Raw genomic sequence first — 19,837 nt, 5'->3', positions numbered from 1 at the left:
GGAGGTGGGCTAGGGTCCAGGACAGCAAGGGGGCGTGGCCGGGAGCCTGGTCCTGCAACGAGGGGGCGGGGCCAGACGCTGCAGAGGCGGCGGGCGGGGCGGAGGGCCGGGATCCAGGACAGCGAGGGGGCGTGGCCGGGAGCCGGGACCCGCGCTGCCGCGCCGAGGCCCCGCCCCCGGCCCCGCCCATCCTCCTCGCCGGAGGGACGCAGGAGGGGAGCCGAGGGGGTGGGGGTCGGAGGAGGGAAGCAGAGGAGTTGGGGAGGAGGCGGCGGCGGCGCTGGAGCGTTCCTCTTGGGGACCGGCCGACCCGGGGAGCGAGGACGTCGATCCGCAGCGCTCTTCCTGCCGCCGAGCCCGCCCTCCCTTCTCGCCATGTCCCAGAGCAGGCATCGCGCCGCGGCCCCGCCGCTGGAGCGCGAGGACAGCGGGACCTTCAGGTCAGCGCGGGCGGCCGGGGCCGCGCATAGCGGGGCCGGGAGTGGTGGGCGGGGAGGCGGGGCCCGGGAGCCTGGCTCCCCAGCGGCATTGTGGGTAAAGCCTAGAGGCCCCCCCCCCCCCCCTCCGCTTCCCGACGCTCTCGCCCCCGCAGCTGCTGCGGGCGGACCCGCTGGCGCTCGGACCCGCCCTCGGTGGCCCGCGAGCCGGGGTCTGCGGCTGGGCCCCGCCCCTTTGGCGTCCTCCTGGGTCCGGGGCTGGGCAGGCGGAGGTGGTTCGGGGCTTCCCGGGGAATGAGATCTGTGAGCCTGGTCCTGAGAGGTTGCGAATCCGCTCTACCCTCATTCAGACCATCTCCCCGATAGCGGGCCTCCCTCTGCCCGCCCCTGCCCTGCGCCCGCCGCAGAGGGGCGGGCAGATGGCGTGCCCGGCCAGCCCCGGCCCCTCGGAGCTTCGGTGCTCGGGAATCACCGGAGGTGGCCGTGAAAACTAGCCTCTGCAAAGCTCCTGCTTTCCTCCCTGCTTTGGCATGCAAAGCACGCACACCCTTTTTATCTGTTTGTTTTTGCAGTTTGGGGAAGATGATTACAGCTAAACCGGGGAAAACACCGATTCAGGTATTGCACGAATACGGCATGAAGACCAAGAACATCCCGGTTTATGAGTGTGAAAGATCCGATATGCAAATACACGTGCCCACTTTCACCTTCAGAGTAACCGTTGGGGACATAACCTGCACAGGTCTGTATGCACAACAGCGAACCCCCGACGACCCTGCGGGTGGACCCTCAAGACTTGATACTGTTTATCCGTTGGGCAGGCGCTCTTTTTTACTGGAGATAGCTGTGAGGAGCAGGCTCTTGAAATGAGACCTCTCATCTCAGGCCATTGGGATTTTTTCCAACTTCGTCTGATTCTCTCCCTGATTTTCTCTTCCCCAGATACCAAGAGAAGCTCAGAAACATCCTAGGACCCTCCTAGGGTTCTTCCAAGAATTAGGGAGAAGCAGGAAAGGTTCTTGGAGCAGCCATAGCTGGATCAGTAGGTGCTATCAAGTTTTAAAGTTTCATAGATTATAGCTGATTCCATGACCCCAGAATTTTCTGGAACCTCTCCCCTTTCTGTGTGGACTCATTTGCCACTTTAGGCTCATTGTACAACACTTGATTCTGTATCCAAGCAAAATGAGGAAGGCAAATGGCTTGAATATAGAGTTATATTAATCAATATAGAGTTATATTAATTGCATAGCAGCTTCTAGTTTCTGACACTGTACAGGGATTTCAATAAGCTGTTATCTCCTTTTATATATATATATATATATATATATATATATATATATATATATATATATACACATATGAGGAAATAGGTTCAAGGAGATTAGAAATAACATGCCCCATGTTACATAGCAGTAAACTTTCAGAGTTTAAACTCACCTTATTATGGTCTCTGAGTTTGAGCAAATTATAACTGAAGCTGCCCATTTGTAAATGTAGACATTCTATTTCTTATGTACCTATTTAATTGCAAACTAAAAAAATATTGAATAGTAAATTTAGTTGGGAAGAATGTCAAGAACAAATTGTAGCAGGAAGGCTGAAGTCCTATCATTCTATAATCTATTATAAAAAAATCATTTATTTGTGCCCTTGAAAACATTGAGTCCACTATTTTCATTAAAGCCACTTCAAGACAATTTTGAAGTTCTTTGTGGGATTTTTTTTTCTATGTGAGGCAGCCAGCTTCAATAGTCTTCATGTGAACCGTAGAATCAACACTGCGTTATTGCTTTAGCTGCTCTATTTTTAAATATTCCATGAAAATTCAAGAAAAGGTAGCGTTTCCCCCCTCAATGTGTTATAGACCAGTGCTTAATAACCTATAGCAACCATTCTGTCCAGACCCTCTACTCTTCTTACACTGCCCTGTCTTCCTGTACAAGCTTATCTGCCTCCACGGCTTCAAATACTATCTACAGGCTGATAATTCTGAAACCTCTATCTTCAGTCCAGGCCCAGTGACAGAACAGCGTATCAGCCTGTGTTTGCGAGGCATCTTTACTTGGAGGACTCAAAGACACCCCACTCTCTCATTGCCTCCGACCGAATCCATCTTCCCCTCTCAAACCCATTCCCTCTGCTTTCTCTAGCTCAGTCAGTGGACCACCGTCACCCATTGGCTCATAATAGAAATTTGTGTCTGATCTCCTTGATGTCTTCCTCTCTTGTCCAGGCTATCACCAAATCTTCCTAACTATCTCTTGAATCTGTCCCCTGCTCTCTTCTTCCCATTGCTACTGTTTGGCCACTGTCATCTCCCCCTTGGATTATGGCTACGGTCTTATAACTGTGCTTTTAGCTTCTAGTCTTGTGATGTCCATTCTCTACGCGACAACCAGAGTGTTCTTTCTGACATTCATGTGTGTTCATGTACTTCCTCGTCTTAAAATCTATGCAGTGCCCCGGCCGGTGTGACTCAGTGATTGAGCATTAATCCATGAACCAGGAAGTCATGGTTCGATTCCCATCCAGGGCTTGATCCCCAGTGGAGGACATGCAGGAGGCAGCCAGTCAACAATTCTCTCTCATCATTCATGTTTCTATCTCTCCCTCTTCCTTCCTCTCTGAAATCAATAAAAATATATTTAAAAACAAAATAAAAATATATTTAAAAAACAAATCCATCCAGTAGTTTCCCAATTACCCTCTGGGCAAATATATATTTATTGATCTGATTTAGAACCTTGCTGCTAAAACTGTGATCAACAGCAGCATTGGTATCACGTGGACACTTGATGGAAATGCAGAATCTCAGGACCCATGCCAGACCTACTGGATCAGAGTATGTTTTTTGTGTTTTTTTTTTTTTTTAACAAAACTCCCAGGCTCTTCCAATGCACATTAGAGTTTGAGAAGCACAAGTTTAGGAGGCCGTTCTCTGACCCCTCCTCCTATTCCTACAACTCTCTAGCCTTTTATCTCAAAGTTTCTTCCTTCTAGCTCTTATTGTATCCAACTACCCTGGGCTGTTGAGATAACCATGCTCTTTATCTTTGAGCCTTTGCCGGTGCTCTTTTCTCTGCCTAGATTCTTCTTCTCAACCCCTAACTCTCTACATGTTCCCGGCTTTTACTGATCTTTCCAGTCTTCATTGAGTTATCTCTTCCTTTCTCCGTGAAGCCTTTCTGAATCTTTCCTAAGTGTAGGGAGCTGCCCCTGTGTGTGCTCCCATGCAGCCTGCGCTTAGGACTGCCATCACATGCATGTGCCATTCCATGTTGCAGACATGAAGGAATTCTGCACTAGGGCTTGAACTCTTTACAGGTAGGGACTCTGTTCAGTTCTCCATTGTATCACTAATACCTATATTGGTGGATAAATGAGTACAGTGTGTGTGTCTTTGGAAATTATTCCACGTCTCTTTTCTTTCTTCCACACCAGAGGAATGGATGTGAGCATTCTAATACCACTTTCGAAGGGTTCTCAACACCTCGTCTGAACACAGAGGAAAAAGATTGAATTTACCAGTTACCAGATGTGATTACTTACTACAGTTAGGCATCATGTCACTGATCAGTCAGGACTATCCCCTCAGGCCCCCTTACCTACCCCTAAGGGATACAGATTGTAAGGAAAACACATAACATAAACTCTCACCTTCCTTCCCATATCATTCTTCCCACAATGAGCCCAATATATAGCCATGACTGCTTATCGGATCAAGGTGTTAATCCAGTATAGGACAGGCCGTTAGAGTAAAATTGGGCACATTTTGCTGTGAGTGGCTCCCTTAAAGGAAACGTCTTGTTACAGAAGAATTTTCTCTCTCTGAATAGGGGAAGAGTACTTTACTAATTTGCATTTCTTCAAAAAGTGTAATATGGGCTACTTTATTACCACGTCATGTAATAAATATATAATGGAGAGATAATATGGATTTTTTTATACAGGTATACATAGAATTAAATACATAGAACTTCTGCCTTAGCTGGTTTTGTTGGGTGGATAGATCGTCGGCCTACTGACCGAAAGGTCCCGGGTTTGATTCTGGTCAAGGGGACATGCCCAGGGTGCGGCCTTGATCCCTAGTAGGGGGTATGCAAGAGGAAGCCGATTGATGATTTTCTCTCTCATCATTGACGTTTCTATCTCTCCCTCTCCCTTCCTCTCTGATACACACACACACACACACGGAACTTTTAAAACCTTGGGTTTTTTAAATGTATTTCATGTGGTGAATATTTTATTATAGCATATTTATAGTATATGTTTTATAACTATATAAAGCCCGACTTTATTTTGCAATATGAAATCATCTATGCAGACCTCACTTTTTCACAGCATATACTTTTGTTGTTGTTGTTGTTAACCTTAATTCAGGTGAAGGTACAAGTAAGAAGCTGGCGAAACATAGAGCTGCAGAGGCTGCCATAAACATTTTGAAAGCCAATGCAAGTATTTGGTGAGCTAAATTTCTTTGTATTCTGCAGCTCAAAAATATCATGGCTGAGGAGGTAAGATTAAAAGTTTGAACATCCTTGGAAAAAGCAACAGAGGGAACAGTGTTTAGTATGTAGCTCTAGAATATTATTTCCTTGTGAAAATCCATCATCCTTTAAAGACAGTTTATCCTTAAGAAATTAAATCCAACAATTAAAAATTAAATGAAGGCCCTCTTGAGCTAGGCTACTATTTGTTTTCTGGATGGCGTGCGGCAGTTGGAAACCAGAGTTTTTCTGACCAATGTCTTACTGTATTAAGACTATTTCTACACCGAAGAAAGCAAGGTGTGAGGTAGGAAAAGAGCAGCTGAAAGCACTCGGGAATTCTATTTGGAAGGAGACAAAAAGATTTACAAAAAGGATGTTCAATGGGATGTTAATTCTTGACATACCTTTCCAATATAAATTTGTAAGCACATCAGGTACTTTTGGAAAGAGTGCTGGCCCTGGAGATCTCATGTATCTTAAAGTGGTGTCCTCGGTGTCTCATGGGCACAGCCTGGAATACGGTGTGCCTTCAGTGGCTTCTCTCTGTGCACTCAGATGTGTCTGGAGTACAGTTTGCATATCTGTTCATAGCTGAGAGCATAGGCCCATGGGATTTTTGCTCCCGGCCATAGCAAAACTCTTGACTTAGGGTTGGGTCTAGGCTAAGGTGACCAGATGGTCCCGCTTTTGGTGGGACAGTCCTGATTTCTAACAATTTTTCCCCACGCCCCGTGGTATTTTTTAAAAAGTCCCAATTTTTGGAAAGATTAAAAATCGGGACTTTTTTAAAATGACACAGGAAAAATTGTTAGAAATCAGGACTGTCCTGCCAAAAGCGGGACCATCTGGTCACCTTAATCTAGGCTCTCACGCAGTGCTGCTCCCTCTTTCTGAATTATTCCAACCGTTTGGATAGTTTAGTCAGTGAAAGCCTTGGATTTTATAAAATAATGCTTGACTCTGTAATTGATTTATGCTACCTTTTTAGACATGGCAAAGGGGATGGCCGGTACTGGACCCCTCCCTTGCTTGTGATGGCCATACTATTTCTGTGCAGCCCAAGGTCAACCCAAGTGTTAAGTGCATTTGTGGAAATGGGTGTACGCTGTGTCCTTCCTGCACATGAGCACTTCACTTTATCAGCAAAAAAGGCTCATGCGCTTTACAGGATGGGGCAAAAGTAGGTTTACAGCTGTTCATATGGAAAATAATACAATAATAAATTAATAACACAAGAATAAACTGTTATGTGTACTTACAACTATAAACCTACTTTTGCCCCTCTCTGTATATGTTGTGCTCCTTGGCAGATAAAATGGGAATTACTAAGCTATAATGAGGCCTTAAGTGGCCTGATTTAATACAGACTTTCGTATTTCTTCATCACAATTATTTGGATAGCTTAGACATGCAGCATTGTAAGTGAATATTCAGATCTCAAAAGCTTCTGCAAAGCTTGAAATTCTGGTAAAAAATAAACTTGAGGAAGTGGCAGTAACTAAGTCCCATTTTTCATGGAAGAAATGACTCTTCAGTTGCCTCAATGGTAGTAACCTTGGAATATACAATAGCTTATTCAGCATCAGGCACCCATCACCCAAGTAGTTAGTATTTCAAATTACTTAGAAAAAATTGTTTTCTTTTTAAAATATATTTTATTGATTTTTTACAGAGAGGAAGGGAGAGAGAGAGAAAGCTAGAAACGTCGATGAGAGAGAAAGATGAACCAGCTGCCTCTTGCACACCCCCTACCGAGGATGTGCCCGCAACCAAGGTATATGCCCTTGACCGGAATCGAACCTGGGACCTTTCAGTCCGCAGACCGATGCTCTACCACTGAGCCAAACTGGCTTCGGCTGTTTTCTTTTTTCTTAATAACAATCATCAGATGCTGAAACCAGATTCATGCAGGCCATCTAGGATGTATGTTAATCTTAGGGTTATCCTAGCATAGACCAGATGATGTATCAAACAGATTTGTCTTCTATAATTATCCGAATGAAAAAAACTGCATTTATGATTTACATGATTCACAGGCTAACTTTCCTAACTAATTATTAGTCTTCCCTCTTTGTGTAGTTGTAACAATAGTATGCTTTACTTAAATACATCTTATTGAGCACCAATTATATGCAAAGTATTACAAGGCTTATGAAAGTAATAGATGAGCCCTACCATCAAGGAGTTTACAGTCTGAACAGAGGCGAGAGGTGGCGAGGGATGCACAAATTCCATGTATTTGTAAGAGTGTATAACTTATGACAAAATAGTTTGCTTAAGAAAGAGTCAAACCAGATGTTACAATGGCTCAAAGGAGGGAGAAAGTATATTCCGTTGGGGCGGAAGGGTAGGCTTTTTACAGGACGTGGGAGTTAAGATATACCTTGGGTGATGGGTAGATCAGCTTCTCGTGAAAGAGGTGGGAGCTAAGGGCATTCTGTGTAGAAGGAACAGTGAAAGCAAAGGCATAGAGGGTTAGAGAGAAAATGCTCGTCATTATTTGATAACTGGGGGAAATCATTTGGTATTGTAACACTTTTAAAAATGTTTAGCTTTGCAGTTCCTGACCCCTCAATGCCTGACCCTTCCAAGCAACCAAAGAACCAGCTTAATCCTATTGGTTCATTGCAGGTAAGTTGCATAGTTTTTCCATATTTAACATTTTGTCTACTGAAGAGAGGTGTCATAAATTGATACAATCAAGGGCTAAGAGTAGGCATTAATATTTTAAAGATAAGGTGGTATGATATTTTGTTTTCCAAGTTATGATCATTAGATATTATAGTGCTTGAAATTATTTTTCTGTTTATGTTTTGAATTTTCCTCCATATACAGTATATGCCTTTGGTTTGTGGGATTCTCATTTGAGATCAACAGAACCTCTGCATACGTTTTATACTTTAACAATGTTTCTTGCCCCTTTTTTTTGACAAACCCCTTTCTACTTTTGTTGAGACAGAAGACTAAATTTAAAGAACTCAAATCAGGTAGCCTAGTTCAAGAATAGGGAAGAAGTCTGCATTTGCTTCTTCTACCAAATATATATATTCAGTTTTGAACTTCTGCATACAGAATATCCTTCTTACAGATTATCTGTGTGTTCTGTTGAACAACTCCCCTCCCCATTATCCAACCAGACCTTTAGTCTCTTTCCTGCTCCATGAGTTATTCTGTGGTTTTCTCCTTCTTTTCCCAACCTCATTCAAGTCTGTTTTCTATCTCCGCTCCTCTTTTGCTCTTGATCAGTTACAGTGTTTAGCCAGCTGTGGGTAGGGGAGTCTATAGCTCAGGGGAAAGGTTTTAGAATCTGTTGGCAGTGAAACCTCTGGATATCCTCTGACGTTTCTACTCAATTTGTCTTCATACTTGAACTCTTCCATATCAACTCACTGTGGCTTAATGGCATTCTGCCATTCATAAGCAGGAAACTGCTTCAGTTTTGGTATTGTGGGCTTACAAGGGTATTCCCTAATTTTTCTATTGCATAATATCATTATTCCTTTAAACATATTAATAGAAATGAGATTGAGCCTTTGCATAGTAAAAACTACTACTAAAGCCTCATCTCAATTTTCTAGGAATTGGCTATTCATCATGGCTGGAGACTTCCTGAATATACCCTTTCCCAGGAGGGAGGACCTGCTCATAAGAGAGAATATACCACAATCTGCAAGCTAGAGTCATTTATGGAAACTGGTACTTATGTCTTTTTATCTTCATACAATTGAAGACATTTGAAGTATTTTCAGATGATGAATGACCATAGAAATTTCTGTTGTGGCAACTTCTCAAATTTTTTTGTTGAGAAAAATTGATACTCTCCTGTTCTACTGTCTCTAACTTTCTCAGGATGAATTTAAGTAAATATTTGGTTTAAGAATACTTATACTTCTTAATTTGATATTTTTAAAAATCAAGAGTTATTAATGGAAAGATAAATAACTAATTGACTCATTATACAATCCTCATTGATATACTACATACTTAAGAAATCTCATTTGGTGTTTCAGAAACTATTCTAGAAGATAGGACTAGAAAACATCTTGTTTGCATTTGAAAACAAGATAATTAATAAGAGGTTAGATGATAAAACATTGCAGTGATAGCAGCTTTTATGTTGTAAAGGCCATAAAGTATGAGGAAAAAAAGTTACTTAATAAAGTACTATTGAGGATTCCTATTTAAATTCCCTAACATGTTTCTCTTATATTTAAAATGGTTTGAAAGGGAATTTTGCCTTGGCTACGTATTAGTTTCAACAGACAAGCTACTTTTTGTCCTCAAGAGGTAGTGTGTGCCCCACTTGGTTTGGCTCAGTGGCTAGTGTTGGCCTGCAGACTGAAGAGTCCCAGGTTTAATTCTGGTCAAGGGCACATACCCAGGTTGCAGGCTCAGTCCCCAATAGCGGGTGTGTAGGAGGCAGCTGATCAATGATTCTCTCTCATCATTGATGTTTTTATCTCTCTCCCTTCTTCTATGAAATCAATAAAAATATATTTTAAAATAATAACAATAAATAAAAAAATAAAAAGAGACATCTTTTTAAAAAAAGAAAAAAGAGGTAGTGTGAGCCAGGACAGAAAGCACTGAGCAAGAAGCGGGAACCTCAGCTCCTGTTCTTGACGCAGTCTTTGGTTTGCAGGGTAGGCAGCTCAATCTCTCTGGGCCTTAGTTTTTAAATCTAACGGAAGCATGGAAGGAGATGAAATATAAGGTGTCTTTCAACTTCAGTATCTCTCCTTTCTTATTCATGTTAGAGAAATTCCACATAATTGTCAGTTTATAGAAAATTGTAAGAAGGAAGTAAACAATGAGAAACAAGTGGTAATTCAAACATACCTTGATAAATTTGAATATTTGATCAAAATGCCTTAAAAAATGTAAGAATGAATAGCTATATGAATCACAGCAAGCAAAGATGTCAGGTCAGTAAAGAATAGACTAGTATATAAAAACCATGAGGTTGTTCTCTGATTAAATGCAATATACGTTTGATGATTCTCTGTGGACACATTTTTTTTCTAAACCTACCATTTCTTTTTAATTATTTAGGAAAAGGGGCATCAAAAAAGCAAGCCAAGAGAAATGCTGCTGAGAAATTTCTTGCCAAATTCAGTAACATTTCTCCAGAGAACCACATTTCTTTAGTGAGTAATGATCATACAGCTATGATATTAATGTGATGAAGCATCTCTTTTTTAAAAAATCTATTGTTGACAGAATTACAGATATTTCCCATTCTCCTCTGTTTTGCGCCCCTCCCCCTCTATCTCTTGCTGTAGGAAACTTGCCTAGATTTCTTGTTGCATTGATACTTCATAGTTGCAGTTTTTGAAAACTCTTCGTTGTTTAGTTATACACTACCCCAATTTAATCTGCTTGCTATATGTGAGCCAGGGTCATAGGGGTGACCAGGTCAGAAGGGGTGACTAGGAAAATAGACAAATTGAGAATACTCTGAGGATCTAAAGATAATAGGCCATAGTGCTATTTTTGCCTTCAATTGACAGTGCATTCCCATCCCTTTCTTTCTTCATTCATTTATCCACTCAGGAAACATTTAGTGAGCTCATATCTGTGCTAAGCTTTGTGCTGGGTGCTGGCAGACAGTGATAAGACAGTCTCTGCTCCTAAGGCATTTATAGCAGACTGAAAGAGGGAAAAGAACCCTACAGACTGGTCCTTACAGAGGCTGCTGTGGGAACATAGGAGAAGCCATCCAGCTAAGACGGGGGGTTTGGGGAAGGCTCCTTGGAGGAAGTAATATTTACATTAAGACCTGTAGGATGAGAGTAGGGAAAAGAACTCCAGAGAGAAGAAAGAGCAGGAGTGGAACATGGTATGCAGTGTAGGAACCCTAAGTGGTTTTGTACGGCTGGAGCAGAGAGTTGGAGGGAGACTCAGATCGTGAGGCCTTTAAGGAGACTGAACTTTATCCTGAGAGGAGCACAAAGTCATCAAAGAATTTTAATCTGGATTCACAGCATCTAATTTATACAGTAGAAGAAAAATCACTTGACTGTGTTATGAAGAGTTAATGAATATTAAAAGACCTGTTATAATGCTGTTATAGAAATCAGATGACAAATGTTGGTGGCCTAAAATAAAGGAGTAGCAGTAGAAATGGTAGGTTTAAAAATTATTTAGAAAACTGAAGTGAAGGGGGCATGGTCATTGATTGGATATGGGAAGTAAGGAAAAGGGAGGAAGTAAACATTTTTAGTTTGGCAGCTGAGTAGATAGTGGTACCACTCATTCATATAGGGACCACAGAAAAAGAGTGAGATTTGAGGAGGAACAGATAAGGAGCTAAATGTAGGATATATTGAGTCTTAAAGACAACCAAGTAGAAGAAATACAAACAGTTATCTTAAAAAAAAAGTTCATTCGTGCAAGTTAAACAATATACTAATTTCATATTTTAGATTGACAAAATCGACAAAGTTTGATAACACCTGGTGTTGGTGAGAATATGAGAAGGCAAGCACGCTTTAAGACTTTGATGGGAGTATGAAGTGTTTTATTGTAAAATCAATTTGGAAGTATTTACCAAAATTAAAAACATGCATGTATTTTGATTCAACATTTCTACTAAAAATTAATCTGCACAGAAAGTCATTTAAGTGCAATGGGGTTTTATTGTAACATTGTTATTAAAAGCAAGGAACCAGAAGCAACCTAAAACCCTTAGTTGGAGGCTGGTAATAAATCTAGTACATATATGTGCAAAGATGAGAAGAATGAGTAAGATGTAGAAGAGGAAACTATCATTTCTGTTTAAAAAGATTGCTTGAATGTGCATAGAACATTTATGGAAGGATACTGAAGAAAAATTTAATAGCAAGTACCTCTGGGGAGTGGAACAGAAGTCTTTGGGGAGGGAGAGTAAGGAAAAAAGAACACTATTCATTAGATGTTTGTTTTAATTGCAGGTTTTTTTTTAACCATGTGAATTAATTATGATTAAAAAACAATTTTATTTACAGTTTCAATCCAGGAATGTAAAATTCTATTTAGTAAATTGTACAAATTACTCAATTCTATATCAGGGCCATTCCTATGATCTTTTGAAAATTTCTTAACCTATGTCTGGGCTCATTAATAAATAAGACTAAGGATAGGTCGCCCTACTTACTTCAAAGAGTAGTTGTAGTGGTTTTTGTAAATGACATAATAAAGAAAAATAATTTGAGAAACATAAACTAACTTGGAATGTGAAACATTCTGAACACAGGTGAAAAAGGGAGGATATGAGGGAGAAAAAAGGAAAAGGAGAAAGAAAACAAAAACATAAGCTCAGTTAGGTTCTGGATATAAGTCTGAGAACTCTTTGACAGCCTGATATTCATTTAAATAATGTGTTCTTCTCAAACCCAACATACTTTTCACCTTTTCTACAGTTTCTTTGTTTTCTGCTCTACAGTTTTTGGTTACAGGGATTGGTATTTAATTAAAAAAAATCATAAAGACACAGAAATTGTTTTATATTTAATTAATTTGTAGATTGCTAGTCAGATGCAATTATTTGAAAATTCGTTTATAGTACTCTTAAATATCTTATGTCTTACTGTGACTGTCAGAAAGTTAGACTGAGAGACATTTGTGCTATACAAAATACCTTTAAATACTTCCAGTATTAAAAAAGAAAAAAATTAATACTTCCAGTATATTATTATACATGCTTCTTTTTTCTTAAATGTGTGTACTTGTTAGTGTTGTCTTGTTTAAATTAGAAAGTTAACCAAATTGTGTCCACTTACACATGCTTTGTAAACTACTAAGTGTGAGTGCCTTCTAAATTAATTATAGTTGGAAACCAGTCCCAGTTCCGAGCCTTAACCTTCATCTCTGTTTTTCAGACAAACGTCGTGGGACATTCCTTAGGATGCACTTGGCATTCCTTGAGGAATTCTCCTGGTGAAAAGATCAACCTGCTGAAGAGAAGCCTCCTCAGCATTCCCAACACGAATTACATCCAGCTGCTCAGTGAAATCGCCACGGAGCAGGGTTTTAATATAACATATTTGGATATAGGTATGAGGGGTTTTTTTTGCTTATCCCAAAATGTATTTCTTTTAAAACTTGGCTTGAGAAACAAAAACTTCTATTATAATTAATTTCATTGATTAGGGATTCTAACTAATTATTCTAACTAATAATTTTACCACAGCAGTAAAATATATAAATGATATGTTCCATTCTCATAAATAATATTCAAAATAGCCAACATCACTACAGTTACTATAATAAAACAGTAATAGCTAAGATTTATAGAATTTTATTTACTACTAGTGGCCCGGTGCATGAAATTTGTGCACGGGGCTGGGGGGGTTGTCCCTCAGCCCAGCCTGCACCCTCTCCAACCTGGGACCCCTCGGAGGATATCCTATTGCTGGTTTACAGTGATGGGGCCTAAACTGGCAGTTGGACATCCCTCTCGCAGTTCGGAACTGCTGGCTCCTAACCATTTACCTGCCTGACTCCCTGCCTGATTGCCCCTAACCACTCTGCCTGCAGGCCTGCTCGCTCCCAACTGCCCCCATCACTGGCCTGCTCGTCCCCAAATGCCCATCCTGCCAGCCTGATCATTCCCAACTGTACCCCCCCACCCCGTGCCAGTGTGCTCACCCCCAGCTGCTCCCTCTGCCGACCTGCTCTCCCCCAACTGCCCCCCCTACTCCCCGCCAGCCTGCTCGCCCCTATCTTTCCTCCCCATTGGCCTGCTTGCCCCCAACTGCCCTCCTGCTGGCCTATTCACTCCAAACTGCCCCACAGCTGTCTTGATCATCTCCAACTGACCCCCACTGATGGCCTCCTTACCCCCAATGGCCCCACCCCCTATCAGCCTGATCACCCACAACTGCCCTCCCCTCTCGGCCTCAAACCACCTCTACCTTGGCCCTGCCACCATGGCTTTGTCCAGAGAACATCTGGAAGATCTCCTGGAAGTTCTTCTAGACTAATTAGCATATTACCCTTTTATTAGTATAGATAGAGGCCTGGTGCACGGGTGTGGGCCAGCTGGTTTGCCCTGAAGGGTGTCCTGGATCAGAATGGGGGTCCTGTTGGGGTGTCTGGCCAGCCTGGGTGAGGTGCTTGCTGATGGCTGTTTGCAGGCTGGCCATGCCCCCTGGTGATCCAAGTTCCCAGCTCCTCCTTTTTTTCTTTCTTTTTTTTGGGGGGCCACTGAGTGGAAGCCAGGGCCTGCTAAAAGCAAGTATCTGGGATTTATTTATCTTCTATAATTAAAACTTTGCAGCCTTGAGCAGAGGCCATAGCTGGCCAGGGCGGGCTGGAAGCTTGGCTTCCTTCATCACTGGGGCCAACCCAAGCCTTCAGCTGGCTCCAGCTCTGTGGCCACCACCATCTTAGTTGGGTTAATTTTCATACTTGATCCTGATTGGCTGGTGGGTGTAGTGGAGTGATTGTTAATTTGCATGTTTCTCTTTTATTAGTGTAGATGTGCCAGGCGCTGTTCTAACTAATAACTAATTGAATCTTCAAACTAAACCTATGAAGTAGGTTCTGTATGCAAATGAAGAAAGTAAGGCATAGAAAAGTTGAGAAACTTGTCCAAGATCATATAGCTAGTCAGTGGTAGAACCAGGTTAGGGGAAGAGTGACTGCAGATACACTGTCTATTTATCTCACCCTGATGGGAAGACTGACAGATAAAAAGACACCACATTTCTAGGACAAGGAGTGAGTTTGTGGGTTCTATAATGACCAATGGACATGTCTCACATCAATGTTTCTGTTTCTCTTTCTCTCCCTCCCTCCCTAAAATAAAAAATGTTTTTAAAAGAATAACAAAGCTGATAAGTGGAATAGTCTACCGTGGATGCTTACAGAGAGAAACAATGATGAAAACTATTGCTTAGATGAAGGATCTACTTTATGTACACTTATTGAACAGCATGTTGGACTCACAAACTCACTCCTTGTTCTAGAAGTGTGGTGTCTCTATAGAACCCACGCCAGACCTCTCTCCCCACTAGATCACTGTGTGCCAGTTCTGGGAGGCAGACGGGGGCAGGTCGATTTATAGCTTTATCCCGTTCCAGCTACCATTTCCTCTAGCCCTCAATCATCTAGATAGACAAATGCAGAATGACTGGAGAGTAAGTCAGTTTGGATTTTCTTTCAACTCAGTTTATAAAGCTGGCTACCGCGTACATGTGCTTATTGTCTTGATTTTACATCAGTATAATATGTGAAGAACTTGATAACTTTATTCCAGTTTCAGTGAGCAGTGGGACCTAGCTTTCAGAGGTACTAGTACTGGGAAAGTAGGGTGTTTAGGGATTGAAAGAACTTCTGATTTTCTGTTTCTTTGGGATCAAATGTCCTGGGAACTTAGGTGAGAAAAGGTGGCTGATGGGGCAGGCATGTTGAGAGCAGCTGCTTAACGAGTGTGGTGTTTCCTTGTGGGATAACGAAATGATAAACATGTTTTATGACTCGACAGAGGTGGTGGGTGCACAACATTGTGAATGTACCGAATGCCACTGAATAGTTCACTTTAAAAATGATCAACTTTATGTTGCGTGAATTTTACTTCACTTAAAAAAATAAAAGAACCTAGATGCTAGGACTAGACAGTCTCTTCAGGCATTAAATAATCCCACGGTCTCTGGGTATTTCCTTCTATGTTGATGAACTGAAATAATATTTAATCATGACCTCTTTACCCAAATTATGACTCATGTGTTCTACTGCTTCTTTGATCTTATTATCTTCCGTAAGGGTGACTCATTGACGAGAACATTTGTTTCCTGGGTTAGGTATTTTTTAAAACACCCTAACACCTACACACAATGAAACTAGGCTGGGCACAGCTGTATAACCAAAGAACATTGAGGCACCAAGAGGCCTTGCCCTGAGCATGTGTTTCCGAGCTCAGTGTCCACTGAAAATAACACTCGCTTCATAATGAAAAAGACAACTTCCCCTGGCTTCTAGCCAGTGTTGTTTTCCCTTTCTAAAAAACTGCTGCGGTTCAGTAATTTGTCAACACTGTTCAAATAGCCACGTTAGAATTGTCTCGGGAGCTTTTTTATTTGTTTGTTTTTTAAATGCAAGAATCTGGCATTTTTAACCCTAACCCTGCATTTCTGACTGAGCAAGCGGGAGTGAGGCCTGGACACCTGCATTCCTAAGTTCCCTCTGATGATCATAAAGCACATCTGTGTTTGAGAACTGCTGTAGCTGAGCAGCTGTGTTTTGTTTATACAAGAATGACAAAGAGGCCCTGGCCCATGTGGCTCAGTTGGTTGGACGGGAAAGTCTCTGGTTCGATTCTCGGTCAGGGCACATAGCTAGGTTTCAGGTTCATCCCTCAGTTGGGGCACATGCAGAAGGCAACCAATGGATGTGTCTCACATTGATATTTCTCTTTCTCTCCCTTCCTCCCTCTCTAAAATAATTTAAAAAAAAAAAAAAAAAAAAAGTAAGCCTAAGCCGGTTTGGCTCAGTGGTAGAGCGTCGGTCTGCGGACTGAAAGGTCCCAGGTTCGATTCCGGTCAAGGGCATGTACATTGGTTGCGGGCACATCCTCGGTAGGGAGTGTGCAAGAGGCAGCCGGTCGATGTTTCTCTCTCATCGACGTTTCTAGCTCTCTATCTCTCTCCCTTCCTCTCTGTAAAAAAATCAATAAAATATATTTTTAAAAAAAAATAAAATAACAAAGATGATAAGTAGTCTACCATGGATGCTTACAGAGAAAAACAATGATAAAAAGTATTGCTTAGACAAAGGATCTGCGTCATATGCACTTATTAACTGTCACGTTTGGATTTGTTATTACAGAAGAACTGAGTGCCAACGGACAGTATCAGTGCCTCGCCGAACTGTCCACCAGCCCCATCACGGTGTGCCACGGCTCCGGCATCTCCTGCAGCAATGCCCAGAGTGATGCCGCCCACAATGCTCTGCAGTACTTAAAGATAATAGCAGAGAAAAAGTAAACGTGGAACACCGAGGAAACCCCGAGGCAGCACATACAACGTCCCTCTCACCCCTTCCCAAGTCACACGTGTACTGTAATGTTTGAGTTTGTGTGTTGTTTCTAAATCTCTTTCATAGATTCCATCGACACTACAGATTTCATTATCTCCGCGTTGTTACTAAACTCTTTTTATGGCTTCAACTTTGTATTGGTATATTGTATTTATAAACTTTGTACCACAGGCAGAGTGTAGCACCCATTTGGCAATGCCATGTACATAAGAGGAAGAAACTGCATGTGTATTGATGATGACGAAGATGATGAAATAAAACTGCTAACAACAGTCTTTCTTCCTGGCGCTTAACCTCACTTTGTGCAAGGCTTTCAAAAGGAATTTGCAGGTGGCCCCTTAGACTTAGAGGGTTGAGGAGGCACTAACAGGCTTTCCTGGTGCTCCCACACTCTGGGCTTCCACTTCTGGTCCAGAGGCTGCCACCAGAACTAACATTCCAGAATTCCTGGTGCTCCCCGCGCTCTTGGTTTCTGCTTCTGGTCCAGGGTCTGTTAAATCAAAAGGACGGAAGCATGCTGGCCACCGGCTCGAAGCGGGCAGGGTCCCAGGCATGCCCCTGGCTGCTCGGTGCCTGCGCATGTGCGCACTGCCCACAGACTTGCCATCTTTGTTGGGTTGATTTGCATACTCACTCCTGATTGGCTGTGAGTGTTGAGGAGGTGCAGTCAATTTACATATTTGTCTATTGGTATAGGTATATAGTTTTCTATTGATTTTAGAGAGGAAGGGAGAGTGACATAGAAACATCAGTGATGACAGGGAATCGTTAATCAGCTGCCTCCAAATCAAGCCCGCAACCCGGGCATGTGTCCTGACTGGGAATTGAACCATGACCTCCTGGTTCATAAGTCAATGCTCACCACTGAGCCATGCCAGCCAAGCCCCAATGCAATTATTTTGCTGCACTAGCATATCAAAATTGCATCTGGAAAGCTAATGAATATTCTATTGAAACACATTTTCCTCTGTTGACTAGCTGAAATACATTTAATCATGACCTCTTTAAACAAATGATGACTCCTGTGTTTTTACCTCTTCCCTCGTTTATTTACCTTCAGTAAGATCTGCTAAGATCCTTGCTGCAGAGATAAAACCCTCGAGACAGGTACCAACTTGGACTCTCTGGAGCACACCCATGCCTGTTTTTGGACTTTTTCCCCCCTCCTAAACTTAAAGGTCCTCAGAAGACTTGCAGTCAGGGGAGCAATGGGTAGCAGCAGCTTGTCCTGGGCTCATCCTCTGAATCTGTCTCCAAGGACCCCTTTTTTTCTGACCTTCCAGCCAACCAGCAGAGCCACCCTGGCTCCTTCCTCTGATGTTTCTAGGGAACTGAGCAGAGCACCGCCCTGGCGCCATCCCCGCTCCCCCTCCTCGCTCTGTCCCCTTCCTGTGTTACACTGCCCCCAGCACTCTCAACGTCACATGGACTCGTCTTTCCTGCAGGAAGTCACGAGCCCACACACTACTGGCCAGCCCGACAGACCTCCTCTGTAACACGCCTAACTGTAGATTTTGACAATCTAAAATGTTAATCAAGCAGGAAATGGGCCACAAAGATTTTCCTGGCAGAAAAGTGAAAATCATACCTGAGTGGATGCCTTTGACAATAATAATACTGCACAATAAAGGAAAATCAGTGCATGTAACGCACAACACTAAGAGCATTTAAACTTGGTTTCGTGTGATAAGCTATCTTTGATAAAGTGAATGTTGGGTATTGTTGGTGAGATTAAGGAATACAAAGAACGTAAACAGTTTCGGCATAAACAGGAGCTTGTGGGTCATTAAAATAGACTGATCTTAGGTTTTTATGAATGCTCTATAGAGAAGGCACAATAAAGTCACTTTAAGAGATGACATTAGACTCCTCTGCCCAGTAAAATGCTAACTGAAGAGGGAAATTGGGAATGTGTGTGTCTGGGGGGAGATTCCATAAGGAAAAGAAGGATGAGGCCCAAGAGGGGAAAGGACAATGTAATTTGGTTCTGAGGAGGTCAGGTGTGTTGATAAAATGAGAGTTGTTCTTCCTGCGCAGTTTCCCCGCTCCGGCTGGGCCGGTGACTGGGTGGCTGTATTGTGGAGGGTGATTTCTTCCCCGGGTCCCTGTCCGAATGGATTCGCAGAATGATGCCCCGGACAAAGGGTGGTCGGTGAAAAGTACAGACACTTGATTGCAAGCAAACACTGCCTCGAAGACCGTTATTCTAAGCCGGCAGCTCTGTCAGTCTTGGTGCGGAGGGGCGGAGGGCCGCCTAAGAAAGGTCCTCTGAGTTCCTGCTCCTGAGACTGTCCCCCCCGGACACACAGAGGGCCCCGGAGAAGGGTGGGCGCTGCTTTCTTTGTCCTGAGGCTGCAGACCCTCCCTCTCCACGTGGGACCTTAGCCCTGCGATCGGCTCCCAGACCTGCACAGCCGCACTTCTCCTCGTGGGGTCATCTTATCTGTCCAGGTCGGAGTCACTTTGATTCCTCTTAGGGGTTTCTCCCGGCTGTGCTGGCGGATTCGTCTTGTGGCCCTCCGGCTGCTCAGCTCAGGGCTCCTGTGGGTCTCACACACCGTCACTTCAATTGCTCAGCCAGAGATCCCCTTGTCCTTGGCTTATGGCTGTTGGAATTGCTCAGGCCAGAAGTGTTTCCATCTGCTGTGGCATTTCTCCATCCTTAGTGCAAGTAAGATAAGCACCTGGCGTCTTCAAGTCTCCATCCATATATTCCTCTCCCACGGACCCTCCTCATTCCCTAAACCTTTCTAATTAAGCCAGCTAGCTAACCCATTAGTGTGTGTGTGTGTGTGTGTGGGGGGGGGGGGGGGGGATGAGACACAGGTATTCTTTTTTTTTTTTTTTAATATATTTTATTGATTTTTACAGAGAGGAAGGGAGAGGGAT

The 19,837-nt window shown here is 42.7% G+C and overlaps 1 protein-coding gene across 5 annotated transcripts; it reads left to right on the top strand.

Moving 5' to 3' along the window:
• Positions 1-165: 165 nt before the first annotated feature.
• On the top strand, positions 166-17,223 carry PRKRA (protein activator of interferon induced protein kinase EIF2AK2). Of its 5 annotated transcripts, none has more exons than XM_084892374.1 (9): positions 166-440; positions 1,010-1,055; positions 1,380-1,479; positions 4,821-4,902; positions 7,483-7,561; positions 8,509-8,626; positions 9,983-10,077; positions 12,790-12,964; positions 16,739-17,223. In XM_084892374.1, the coding sequence occupies exons 1-9, from the start codon at positions 376-378 to the stop codon at positions 16,894-16,896; spliced, it is 918 nt and encodes a 305-aa protein (XP_084748500.1). In that variant the 5' UTR covers positions 166-375; the 3' UTR covers positions 16,897-17,223. The 5 variants fall into 5 exon arrangements, with proteins under 5 accessions (XP_084748500.1, XP_084748501.1, XP_084748503.1 ...); XM_084892376.1 differs by having other exon boundaries at positions 231-440; positions 1,010-1,179; XM_084892377.1 differs by lacking the exon at positions 1,380-1,479 and having other exon boundaries at positions 175-440.
• The last annotated feature ends 2,614 nt before the right edge of the window (positions 17,224-19,837 follow it).

The sequence above is a fragment of the Pipistrellus hanaki genome (assembly GCF_964339955.1).
Source record: "Pipistrellus hanaki genome assembly, chromosome: 8".
In the NCBI taxonomy this organism is placed as follows: domain Eukaryota; kingdom Metazoa; phylum Chordata; class Mammalia; order Chiroptera; family Vespertilionidae; genus Pipistrellus; species Pipistrellus hanaki.
Note: the sequence above shows the minus strand (reverse complement) of the source record. Positions and strands in the feature narration are given on the sequence as shown.